Consider the following 12,595-nt stretch of genomic DNA (forward strand, 5'->3'; position numbering starts at 1 on the left):
TGGGAGGTGAAGGCTCGGGTCTACGTTCTTCAGTTCCAATGTGAGGAGCTGGGCTGGGAGCTGGGTAAGGGGGGACACTGCCCTTGACTGTCTCCAGAGGACGCGGGGGGATTAAAGCTCACTGTTCTCCTGGAAGGAAGCGCCAGCACGCGCGTGTAGCTGTCTGGAGGTGAAACAATGCAGTGGGGAAATCGAGGCGTTCGAAGTCAGGCAGGTCCTGGGTTCGAGTTCCAGCCTACCGCTTAGGAGCTGTGTAAGTGATTGTATTCGTTTCTTGCCGCTGCTAAGACAAATGACCGCTAACTTGGTGGCTTAAGATAATAGGAGTTCACTGTCCCGGTTCTGGAAGCCGGAAGTCTGAAATGGAAGTGTTGTCAAGGTTGGTCCTGGAGGAAGCTCTGACAGAGAATCTGTCCTCTACCCCCCACCCCGCCCCAGGGCATCTGGTGGTGGCCCCAAGGGTCCTTGGGGTCTCTGTCTTGTGTCTCTGCCCACTCTTCCCAAGACCCCCTCCCCTGTGTCTCTAATCCCTCTCTCCTTTTGCTGAAAGAGAAGCAGCCCAGTCCTGGATGTAGATCCTGCCCCACCTCAGTTACATCCCCAAGACCTTTATTCTATATAACGCCACCTTGTGAGGTTCCTGCTTGACGAGTCCTTCGCGGGCCACGCTTCACCCCACTACAGTGACTTAGGCAAGTCACCGCTGCCGAGCTTTGTTTTCCTTCTCTGCCAGGGGGAGGCCGAGCCAGTGCCCGCTCCAGGGGCTGCTGAGAGCGAGAGGCAGGAGATTGCAGTGCAAAGCTGGGTTCTCTTTCCTAAGCTTGGGGCCACGCTGCTTTCATCACCTGCAAGGTTGGAGCTGGGCCTGGTGACGCACGCCTGCGATCCCAGCGCTCTGGGAGGCCATGGCAGAGGGATCTCAAATTTGAGCCCTACCTGGGCAACTTAGTGACGTGGCAAGACCCTGTCTGAACAAAACAAAAGGGCTGGCAAATGAACAACGCTGGCTGTATCTGGCGGGATGAGGGCCCGGTTGTACACAGTTCATGTTCATGACACAAGCACAACCAGAATGGGAGGGGAAGAGGTGAGAGTGGAGGCCCCTCTGCCCTCATTTTCAGCCCTGCTCCTCAGGGACAGCCTCTGTGGGCAGCACCCAGAGTGGCTTTGCAGATAGGGGATCCACAGCTTAAAATGCGTGACTTAGAATTTTCCACTTCACAGTGGTATAAGCGTGGAGGGGAACCTGTGCTTTAAGTGTGGAGTTAGGATCTTTTCCCGGGCCACTCATATTCAGTAGGACCCTCCCCCGGGACACTGGGCAGGGGCAGCGACCTGCAGCTCCCAGGCAGACAGTCCTACGATCCCAAGGGAAACAGCTGATGCGCTCTAGCACGCCGTGTAGCTGAGTAGGTTAGGTGATTTAAACGCATGTTTGATTTATGTCATTTTCAACTTCCGGTGGGCCTATCAGGATGTAACCTCACCATAACGTCTCTTTTTATTTTTATTTTTTGTGGTACTGGGGATTTGACTGAGGGCCTTTGCACTGAGCTACATCCCTAGTGTTCTTCTATTTTGAGACAGGGTCTTGCGAAGTCACTAAATTGCCCAGGCTGGGTTCAAACTTCCTGTGCTGCTGCCTCAGCCCCCAGATTGCTGGGATTACAGGTCTGCATTATCACGCCTGACTTGTATCCCTCCTTTTGAAACACGAGGCACAATACTGTTTCACTTGTCCCTTTATATTTAGGTTAATATTTCTTAGAGCTCATTCTACATCAGACTGTAACAATCTACCTTTCTTTTTCCTCCCTCCCTGCCTGAGTTCCTCCTTTCTTTTCATTTTTGTGGCTCTAGGGGTAGAACCCAGGGCCTGTGCATGCTAGACAACCACTCTACCACTGAGCCACCCCCACCCCTGCCTCATTCTTTTAAGTGGCTGCCAATGCCAATGCGTCAAGACATGGCAGAGAGGAGTTCAGATACCAGGCCTGGTTACCCCCGCGTTGGGCGAGGGGCTAGCTAAGGGCTTGTTTCCAGTCTTTTGCTGTTGCATAGATGCCATGGCAGTGAACAACTTGCAGGTATGTCTCAGGCACGTGGATGCATTTCTGATGCACCCCTGAGTGGATGTGGAGGGGCTGAGGAAGTCCTTGCAGCAGCGTGGGGATTTTGGGCTTGGCCAGCATCAGTGCAGCTCAACTGGAAGACAGGATCACGAGCTGATGAAGAATTCTGGTGCCCAAGGATGAGCTCTCCTTCTGCCCTGTCCCATCCTGAGGCCCTACTTCCTGCAGGGGCCACCCTTGGCCCTGGGTTCCACCCCAGCACCCTAAAAATAAAAAGAAAAAGAAAGGAAGGAACAAAGGAAGAAGGGAGGAAAAAGTGAGGTAGATTGTTAAGGTCTGATTCAGAGCAATCTCTCAGATATATTAACCTCAAGATGAAAGGTTAGGTCGGACCTCCCCCATCTCTCTGTGTGGTCGCTGCTGTCCTCTCTGCCCTGAGGGACACATAGACATGGCCCCCTTCATTCCTACCCTCCCTCCCACCCATCCTTCATTCTTCCCTTCCTTCCATCCATCTGTCTTCCCATTCATTATCTCCCCATCTATCCTTCTAGTCATCCTCCCATCATCTACCCTCCCATCCATCTATCCATTCATCTGTCCTTCTGTCCATCTGTCCTCATTCATCCACAAAACATAACTGAGTACCTAACACCTGCCAGGCTGGAGATGCAGCACTAGAACAGCCAGGGACATCTCTGATGAAGGGAAGCTCGAAAGGGGCTGAGCACTGGGATGGACATGGAATGGGTTTAAGAAACGCTCGCCGCTCATGTCAGTGAGGGTGACACTCCAAGCTCTGTGGCTGCTCATGGTTAAGGTGTTGGTAGCCACGTTAGTAACGTCTGCTTGATCCTTTGGTCTCGTGATGCCCTCTCTCCCTGCCAAGTGTCCCTCGAAGCAGATGCTGGCTGGGGTGCCTTACAGAGGAAGAGGATCTACAGAGGAGCATCAGGGAGCTGGCAGATGGGGTGGGAAGACTGGGGCACCAGCCCCTCAAAATGACAGAATCTGGCGTTTCCTGGCCTCTGGGCCAGGGAGTGAGGCACCTGCAGGGCTCTGTCTACCTGCTGTGCTTCCGGATTTTTTTTGGTACCGGAGATCGAACTCGGGTCCTTGCACTTGCGCAGGAGGCGGCAAAACCACTGAGCTAAATCCCTGGCCCCTGTGCTTCCGGATTTGACTGAGCTCCAAGTTCTAGGCCAGAGAGGCAGATTAGTGCTGCCCGAGGCACATTCTTGTCTCTTCTGGGGACCAAGAGAGGCCCCCAAGACTGGATGTCAGGGCAAGGAGGACATGCTGGCAAACCGCGTCAAAGGGAACAGAGTATATGGTTCCCAGAAGGAGAGGGAGGCTGCTCATGTCCACCACCATGTTAGACAAGGAGCTGCAGCCCGGAGAAGTGTGATGTTGGCCCAGTGTGGCCACGTGGGAGGGAAGTCTGCCTGGACCCAAAGTCTGTGTCCTGTCTGTGTCCTAGTCTGGGGGCTCTCCGGGACCCCAGAGTCGGCCAGGCCGATGTGCACAGCCTCTGCAGCTGCCCCGCTGGCTCTGGGCCTGCCCCATGCCTGGCCACTCCCAGTGGGGCTGAGCGCAGGGCTGGAGGGTGGGAGGCCAGGCAGGGGCGGCGTCCAGACCCTCGGCGCAGAGCTCCCTCCAACTCACAGCTTTTTTTCCTTTCTGTTTGCAGATCGAGAGGACCAGTCCATTCTGTGCACGTAAGTGGAGCTGCTCTTCACTCTGTCTGGGGTTGAGAGCTGGTGTGTTCAAGGGTCCTCTAGGGTGAGGATCTTTGTTTTGATTTGCTCACAGAGTGGATGCTCACCAAACACCAAGGTAGAAGTTCTCTCTGGGAGGCAGGCAGCCCGAACTCCTCAACATTCAGGTGGCATTTTGGTGTTGAAATCTGAGCCTGCTTTCTCCCCTCAGAAGTGCTTTGCTAGCCTCCCTGCAGCACACTCCACACAGCAAGCTCCCAGGGTGGGAAAGACAGACTCACTTTGTGCCATAAATGGTCCCATGTGCCAGGAGGCACAAGCCCCCACTAGCTTTGGGAGTCCTGGAGTGGAGGAAGTAGATAAGAATCTCAGATGGTGAAGGAGGCCAGGAGGACCTTGCATGGGGCCGGGAGAAGACTTAGACAACTCGTGATAAGTTTGGGGGTGACCTAGATAGAAAATTGGGAAGTAATAAAAGTCATGACTAATTCTGGGGAAGCACAGGTGGGCAGGAAGCAGGAATCTCAGTGGACCCAGGGCCCTGGATGTGCAGTGCATTTACCACACTGTAAAGCGAAGCCATTGTGTTCACATCACCTGAGCAACTGCATCAAAGCTCACACTGGTGGGTCTTCATGTGCAGATTCAACCACCCGCCGGCTGAAAGTACTTGAAAAAACTTATGTCTCAATGAACATATTCAGACTTCTTTCCGTGTCATTGTTCCCTAAAAATAAATAACTGTGTACATATCATGGCATTTACATCGTGGGGTATTAGAAGGAACCTAGAGATGATTTAAAGTGCATGAGAGGATTGTGTCGGTTATGTGCAAATACTAACACATTTTGTGGAAGGCACTTGAGCTGCTAAAGATTGAGGTGTCCTCAGGGGTCCGAGAGCCAGTCACCCAGCTGCATATTCGGCCAAACTGGCTCTGCAGGGAAGGGGAGAGGGCCGCTTTTCTGTCAACCACAGCGAACCCCGTGCCATCTGCCCAGATGCCAAAGTAGATGCTCAGTGAGCACTCTGAGCAAGGGCGTGCCATGTGGTACAGAGGGGCACAGTGAGAGTGCCTTAGTGCCGCAGAGGAACTGAATTTTTATTTAAGCTGAGAGCCTCCAACGGCTCCTGCTTAGATGGTGGAGCTGAGAGGCAGAGATGTTCCTCACTGGGGTCCACTCTGGCTCCCGGCCTCTCCCTAGCCCAGGGTCCTTTGCCCCTGGCCTGGGCTCTAAGCTCCCTCCTCTCAGCCCCGACCAGGCCCCATTCGTCATTCTGGAAATGTTCGCTGTGAGAATATTCACCTGCTGCTGGGTCGTAAATACCCACCCCTGTGGGGTGGGGAAGTGTAGGCTCCAGACCGGGCCTCAGTCCCGTCACTGGCCAGCTGCAAGCGCTCAGAAACAAGTCACCGTGCCTCTCTGAGCCTCAGACTCCCCACCTGTAAAGTGGAGACAGGCAGAACCCCCTTGGGTGCTGGGAGGACCGAGTCCCTGCCCGGGAAGGACTGGGAGGAGCACTCGCGCCTCGGGATAAGAGCTCCACAGGGCCTGCTGCTGGGACCGCCATCGCTCCTGTAGGCCAAGTTCCTTCCTGCAGTTTGTATTTTTGTCCCACTCACTGTAAAGCCCCATTGCCCTAATGAAATGACTTCCTGTAGCCATAGAATAAATCCAGGCCTCAGAGGCCCCGTGACCTGGCCCTGCCTTCCTGGGCTCGGCCCCAAGCGCCTGCCTGCACACAGCCCGTGCGCAGTACATGGGCATGCGCCAGTGTTAGATTAGATGGGAAATCCCAGCCCAGGCACCCCGGCCAGCATCAGCACAGCCCAACTCGCCTCATTCATTTGTCTTCTGGCCGTCAAAATCAGCCAGACTTGAGGCCAACAGGTTGACATGGTCCGAGCTGTTAGAAGCAGTGAGTGGTCAGGAGGAGCGGGTTGGGACCACTGCAGGGGCCAGGGCCGGGAACCGGGTGACTGTCACGTGCAGACGGGAGTTATATTTTATCCAGTGTCTGGTTCATCCAGGGTTAGGAAGCTGGGGGTGCTGGGTGGGTGGAGGGCCCCAGGATGATACCGACCTGTGTTCAGAGAAAGCAGGGCGCTGGGGCCCTCTGGGCTGTGGGGAGGGCTTTACACTTTAATCTACGAGGGACCAGAGGCACCGAGGAACTGAAGCCAGGCCTTGACAAACCAAGACCAGTGGGCCAAGTCACACCCCTTTTGTAAATAAAGCTTTATTGGAACGCCCATTAGTGCACACGTTGGCTTCCCTGCTGCGCAGTAGAGAGGAGCAGTCATGAAAGAGAGGATGTGTCCCACGGGCCTAAAGTATTTACCATCTGGATCTTTGCTGACTCTGGAGTGAAACAGTGGAAAAATGGGATATGGTGTATACCTTATGAGAGGATGATGGTGAAGATCATGATACAAATCAAATGTCTGTGCCCCAGGGAAAGCATGAGTGTATACTGGACACCGTTCTGAGTGTTTATTTTATGTGTGTTCATTAAATCCTCCTAATAATTATACCAAGTGATTTGTGCCTGCCAGAGACAATCTACAAGACAGGGGTAATGTGTAACCGGGCTTTGCAGGGTGTGTAGGAGTTGGATGGCAGCAGTACTGGGGTACACTGCTGGCAGGCAGCAGGGGTGGGAGCACATGAGAATTGGGGGCAGAACAGCTTTTCATACCAAGGAGATGCATACGTGGCTGGGGCAGCAATGTCTCCTCTCTCCCTCCCCTCCCCTCCCCTCCCCTCCCCTCCCCTCCCCTCCTCTCCTCTCCTCTCCTCTGCTGCCCTTGGCTGAGAAGATCCTGTCTCCATTGCCTAATTAGGAAGCAGAGCGGAGGCTGTACTGGCATAGGTGGCACTGGTTCAGCACCAACAACCTCGAGCTGACCTTGGGGTAGATGAATTCTGTGCAGGCTTTAAAAACCTCTTGTATTTTAGAATATGAAACGAGCTCAGAGAATGGAGGTTTCAGGCAAAGAAAGGGAACACGGAGGAGAATGAGGAGGGAGGGATGGAGCAGGGCACTGGGGCCGTCCGGGATCCCACGCGTGCAGCAGTCCCGGCATGGCAATCTCTGGTGGCCAGAAGAGGCGGCTGGCCAAGAAGCCTACCTTGGTCCAAAATCTACCCACGTATTCCAGGAGTATTATTCTGCTAGACAGTGCCCGGCTGATCAACCTATCAGTCATGTCCACTCCAGCAGGAATTACTTCACGTTTTTCTTTTTGGTATCTGAATAAGATCATTAGCTGGCTGGCTGTTAGTCAGGGGGGACTCCCCAGAGATTGAGGGGCTTGGGACAATCACTTCTATTTCCTGAGGGAAGCCTAGGTCCTCCTGCTCGGGGGATTTTTATGTCTCCCTTGAATATGGTCCTTTGCCTGGCCTCTCCGTTTCTGTGCTCCTGATGCCTTAAAAGCGGTCAGTTCCAGACAGACCTCGGCTTGGCCTTTGGAGTGAAACTTGCCCCCCCCCCCCGCCGCAACTCTTTCTCATCTGAATCCTTTTCCTCATCCTCTCGGGAGGAGTTGATTGAGTATTTGGCCTGGATCTGAGGCTCACCTCAGTCCCTCCTGGCCATGTGTCTTTGGGCAAGTGACCCCCTCCCAGGAGCCTCAGCGCCCCCCACCCCACCCCACCCGGGGAATGGCAGTGATGATGCCATCATTTTGCTCGGCTCCTGAGTGAACCCTGGGTCACTGTCCCCGTGTCTTTCAGAGGCGAGTCTGGAGCTGGCAAAACAGAAAACACCAAGAAGGTCATCCAGTACCTGGCTGTGGTGGCCTCGTCACACAAGGGCAAGAAGGACACCAGCATCACGGTGAGTGGCAGGTCCCCAGGGTGGCCTGGCTCGCCGGTGAGCTTTCACCTGACCTGGTACAAAGAGGGCCTGGGGCAGGACATGGGCCTTGAGCCACTGCCCGGCACCTGACAGTGCGGGAGGGCTTGACACCCGCTTGGCCAAGTGACCAGCCGGACACTTCCTGTCCAGCTGGATGCAATCCCCAGGCCAGGAATGAGCCCTCCCATGGCAGCAGGCACTGGCCTCATGTCAGGGTTTCTCAGCAGTGGCTGCCTGGGCCAGGTAATTCTGTCATATGGGTGGTCCTGTGCATCCCTGGCCTCCACCCACTAGATGGCAGCACGCACCCCCCCCAAAAATGTCTGCAGACACGGCCAGCGTCCCCAGGGGTGGGGCCTACTCATCCCGATTAGGAAGCCCTCCCTTCCGTGAATCCCTGTGGACTCCCTGAGCTGGGGTGCACTTTGGGTTTGCTCTTTTCTCTGTGTCCCCATCCCCTGGGCCAAGAGGATGTCGAAGTCACTTGGCCAGTGGCTTCTGTGACTGTGGACTGAGCCCTTCCAGTGTGCCACACACCGCAGGGATGGGGCCAGGAATGAGAGGCTGCTCCCATGTCACCTGAGCTTTAGGACAAGTGGAAGAGAGAGCATCCCTGAGGGGGACTCACGGTGACCCCGTGGGAATGAGGGTTTGCAAGGAAGGAAAAGCGGGTCTCCAGAGCCCCTCCTGGGTGCTCCTCCTCTCTTCCTGGGTTTGCCCTGTCTCGTCTGTCCCCGAGGAGGGCATCCTGCTGGTGCCTCTGCCCCTGGAGCCTGGGGAGAGGAAGATGAGCTCAGGCTGTGGCGTGGAGTGGTGTGGCATCCCTGCTTCTGCCATTCTGGCCCCTGCGTCAGGCCCTGAGAGGTGACTGCAGTCCCAGCGCCAGCTCTCCTGCAGGCCCTCGGAGACGGGACAGCAGGCCTAGCTTCAGGGACTTTCCTTCCTCAACAAACGCAGGAGCCAGAGGTGGGGCCTGTCAGCGCTGTCCCCAGCAAGCCGGTTTTCGGGGAGCGGGAAACACCTGTGGGAGCGGATTGCCCCATGGTGTGGCAGCGGCTTCTCACTGCCTCGACCCGTGCAGCAACAATATAAGAGTTACCGCTGCTGGCTCATCTTCTCCGGGGCCGCCTCTGTGGCCTGCACATGTGAACACGCTTCAGCCATGATGTGGCCGAACGCTATTTGAAAATGTGCCCCTAGTCCCTGGGATTATAAAAATCCTTCGAGATTTCTGGATCTCTAAGGAATTAGAAGAGGGAGGGATAATACCAAAAAAAGGGAAAGGGAGCCTGTGCTTGCAGCCGTGCTCAGGGAGTCCGGGCATTTGGTGGGAGGGTGAAGCTGTGTGTCCCAGCCCCTGACGGGATGTGGTAGCAATAACACTGACGCTTGTTTTGTACCGTACTATTCGACCGCAGCAAGGCCCATCTTTTGCCTACGTGAGTAACTGAGAGTGTGTTCCTGGTGTGTGCGGGAGGCACGGAGTGGACTTAGATCTATCTGCATGCTCCTGTCGCACCCTGGGGCCCCCAGCTGGTGGTAGGTCAGGGCAGGCCCCTGAGTTTCACTCCCCAAGTCAACAACTGCACCCAGATTCTGTCTTGCGGATGTCTGATGCCAGGGTGGGGTGTGGGTGTGTTTGGCACCCACAGGAACCCCGCTGGAATCCTGTGTCAGTCTCCAGTCCAGGATGAGCCCCCTCATCCTTCCCCACCCCCATGGCCACCCCCGGTGCCCCTGACCGAAATGCCCCAGAGTCATTGTCCTGTCTGGTTGAGCGGTTTAGGGCTGTCAGGCCCCAAAGCTTCCCTGGCTGGATTGACATCGTGGCATGCCTCCCTCCCTCTCCCTGGCCCCGCCCCATGCACGAGTGTGCCCCGTGCATGCGTGTGCAGTGTGTGTCTGTGTTCTGCATGTCGGGTGCTCGGAGCAGTCGTAGGCTCACGGCACAGCTTCGGTGGCATGGTAAGGCCCCAGCTACGCCACACGACCTGGTCTGCAGAAGTAAACTCATCTCTAACGCAGAGCTTGGGGGGCGGCTGGCACATGGGTCCCAGCCTTGGGGACTCTCAGGGGTCTGCTATGGCACCTAGCAAGGGCACACTTGAGGAAGATGCTGGGCTACAGGCCTTATTTGATATCCGATGTTGTGTCACTTTGGCTGAGTCACCCTGGGCAGTGGTCTCATCCGCATGAAGTGAGGACGTCTAAAACTCTTCTATGATGACCACTTAGCCCCCACTGCTAGAATCCTCATTGTAGAGAAGGAGCCTTTCGGGGAGACACTGGAACCTCAAAGTCTGTATGGACAGAGGGGTTCCTTTTGTCTTTTCCTGTTAGCCAAGGAAAAGACCATAATACTCCTTGCTGGTTTCCAACATCAGGCGATTCTAGTTGGGGCCAGGAGTTCCGTGGAATCCAGGCTTTCTCCTGGGCTCTGGGAGCAGAGGAGGAGGTTCAAGAATAAATGCTCAGAAGGAAGTAGGAGCCTCCTGCCTCATCCCCTGGGGCAGCTCCTCCTGATGCCCCAGGAGCAAGCCAAGCCCACTCTTCTCCCTGCTGGGTGCCCTCCTGCCACCTTCTGCACAGCCAGCTGCTGCCTGAGAGGGAAAGACAAGGGAAAGGGGAGCGAGGAGAAACCCTGAGATCCCACCCCTCCCTTGGTTCCAGCAGCTACTGCCACGTACTAGAGCTGGGCAGAGAGCAGCTCATTGCTTTCCAGGCTTGACTTCCCTGTGGGCCCTTCCCCACCACAGTTAATCACGTGACCATGTATGTGCACAGGACTCTGGGAGAGGGGTTGGGGGCTGTGTACTGTCTCAGCTGCATTTAACCTGATGAATGGAGCTCGGGCAACCTGCTTTGCAGCTTTGTTCTGCAGTCAGTTGAGAGGGCCCCTGGTGGGTTTTGCTCCTCTCTTAGTTGTTCTCCATAGGAGGCTTCAGAAAACCAGACCAAGGAAACAATATAACTTTGAGAAGTCAAACTAAAATAATTGGGAGGATTATAGTCACTTGGTTTGAAGGCTGCTTGTTAAACACGTGGTAGATTTTAGTGTCGATGACGCTGCATATATGAGCAGACCCTTGTCTTTGAAAGAGCAGTCTTCCTAGGGAATAGATGTCCTAGCTATCAGAAAGCTCTGCCTAAATTACCCAGTAAACTTCAACATTGCCATTAGGGTCCAAGGGGTGGGGGTAGAAGGTAGGAGAAAGCCTGTGGGTTAAGGGTGGAGTCTGTCTAGTTCACTCTGAACTGTTAGGGCCCGGGTTCTTCCTGCAATAATTAGATGTGAATGAATTTTAGGGAGAGCTGGAAAAACAGCTTCTACAAGCAAACCCCATTCTGGAGGCTTTTGGCAACGCCAAAACAGTGAAGAACGATAACTCCTCTCGATTTGTAAGTAGCAGAGCCACAGGGCGGCTTTCTGGGAAAGGTTTGGGTCCCTCAGTGTCACTTTCTGCCTGAGAGTGCAGGGGGTGTGTGTGCTGGGGAATCCAAGCCTGAAGGGAGAGGTGGATGTCACCAGGGCGTTTTCTGCATCCTGTCCTGAATGTCCAGTCTCCCATGGGCTCCTGCCACTCATTCATTCATTCACCAATTACCCACTGAGCAGCCACTGTGTATCAAGCACTGTTAGGCATTTCACATTCATAGTTAATTCCAGAAATAGATACTGAGCACGTGCTATGTGCTAGACGTGTATATCCAAGACTCATTCGTCCAGGAGAGCACGAATTGAGCTACATCCCCAGTCCTTTTTTTTATTTTTTAATTTGCGACAGAGTCTCATTAAGTCCCCCTAGCTGGGCTTGAATTTGAAATCTGCCCTAACCTCCCAGAGTGCGAAGACTATAGATGTGCACCAGTATGTCCAGCTTGCATTTAATTTTTGTTACACCTTTACCTCAAACAGGGTTATGTTCTAGGTCTAGCTAATTACAAACAAGCTTTCCACCTGCATGAATGTCAAGTGGCGCATTCACAGGGTACAGGGGAGGTGGACACGCCTGGTGTCTGGGACTCTCCTGGTCACTGCAGGGCACCCTAAGCATCCTTGGCCCCACCATCATGGGACAAGGCACATGGTTGCCTCCCAGATTCCTCAAATCCCTGTAGTGAATGTGCTACCTCCACCAGGAAGCTCTGCATTTAGATGGAGCAATGGGTCTGGCACATCATCCCTGAGAGCAAATTCAAGGTTAACCCTAAAAACGTGGTGGCCACCTCCTTGGGAAGCAGGGAGGGGCAGCAGCTTGTCTGGGCCCTACCAGGGGCTCCCAGTTGCAGTAGCACCAATGTGGCCGCTCCCAGACATCCTGTCTCGTTCCTGATGAGGAAAGTGTGACACTTTCATGGAACCTGAGCCAGCCTGGGGGAGCATGTCCACCCAGGGGCACCACTCACTGTGAAAGTCATGGTGGGGAAGAGCACGTGATCCTTCGTCACTTGCTGAGAAAGGAAGAAAAGGGACTGAGCCGAGGGGCGGGCTGGAGCCCTGTCCTCCATTATGGGGCCTCACTGTGTGCGGCACAGGGGATCAGCCAGCCCCTTCAAGGCAGGTCTCAAATGAGTCCTGGGGTACAGCACCGTCCTGCCCACGGGACAGCGGGCCAGGGCTTGCCAGGACAGGAGTTCAGGGGCCCACTGCTTCTCACTTCCTGCAGAAGCTGGTCACCCCAGAGCTGGACGGTGCCGCGGGCAGCATGTGTCTGGGCAGGAAGTGGGCGGGAGGGACCTTCTAGCCCCTGGGTGCCCTTGACTTCCGGCTGTGCCTCTGAGGAACAGGGTCACACAGGGCTACTCAGTCCCTCTCGGTCTCCGTTTTCCCACCTTTAAATGAGGGCAGCCAGGCTGGACTCTTGGAGTCGTGACAAAAGCCAGATGCGATGGACCTGGGAGGGCGCTGTGCAGGCCCCGTCTCTCTCCGTAAGGCCTGGG

The 12,595-nt window shown here is 55.0% G+C and overlaps 1 protein-coding gene across 6 annotated transcripts in view; it reads left to right on the top strand.

The window, feature by feature from the left end:
* Positions 1 to 12,595, top strand: part of Myh11 (myosin heavy chain 11) — a 104,315-nt gene that overhangs the window by 41,101 nt on the left and 50,619 nt on the right. For 4 of the 6 annotated variants that reach the window (XM_087209191.1, XM_087209195.1, XM_087209190.1 and 1 more), the window contains exons 4-7: positions 3,763 to 3,790; positions 7,531 to 7,633; positions 9,073 to 9,093; positions 10,961 to 11,053. In XM_087209191.1, coding sequence (XP_087065317.1) covers positions 3,763 to 3,790; positions 7,531 to 7,633; positions 9,073 to 9,093; positions 10,961 to 11,053 — 245 coding nt within the window. The remainder of the gene's footprint in view (positions 1 to 3,762; positions 3,791 to 7,530; positions 7,634 to 9,072; positions 9,094 to 10,960; positions 11,054 to 12,595) is intronic. The other 2 variants (XM_087209196.1, XM_087209194.1) reach the window with 1 other exon arrangement.

The sequence above is a fragment of the Heterocephalus glaber genome, unplaced genomic scaffold (genome assembly GCF_053883595.1).
Source record: "Heterocephalus glaber isolate CG9 unplaced genomic scaffold, H.glaber_assembly_v1.0 deba00000943, whole genome shotgun sequence".
Taxonomy (NCBI): Eukaryota; Metazoa; Chordata; class Mammalia; order Rodentia; family Bathyergidae; genus Heterocephalus; species Heterocephalus glaber.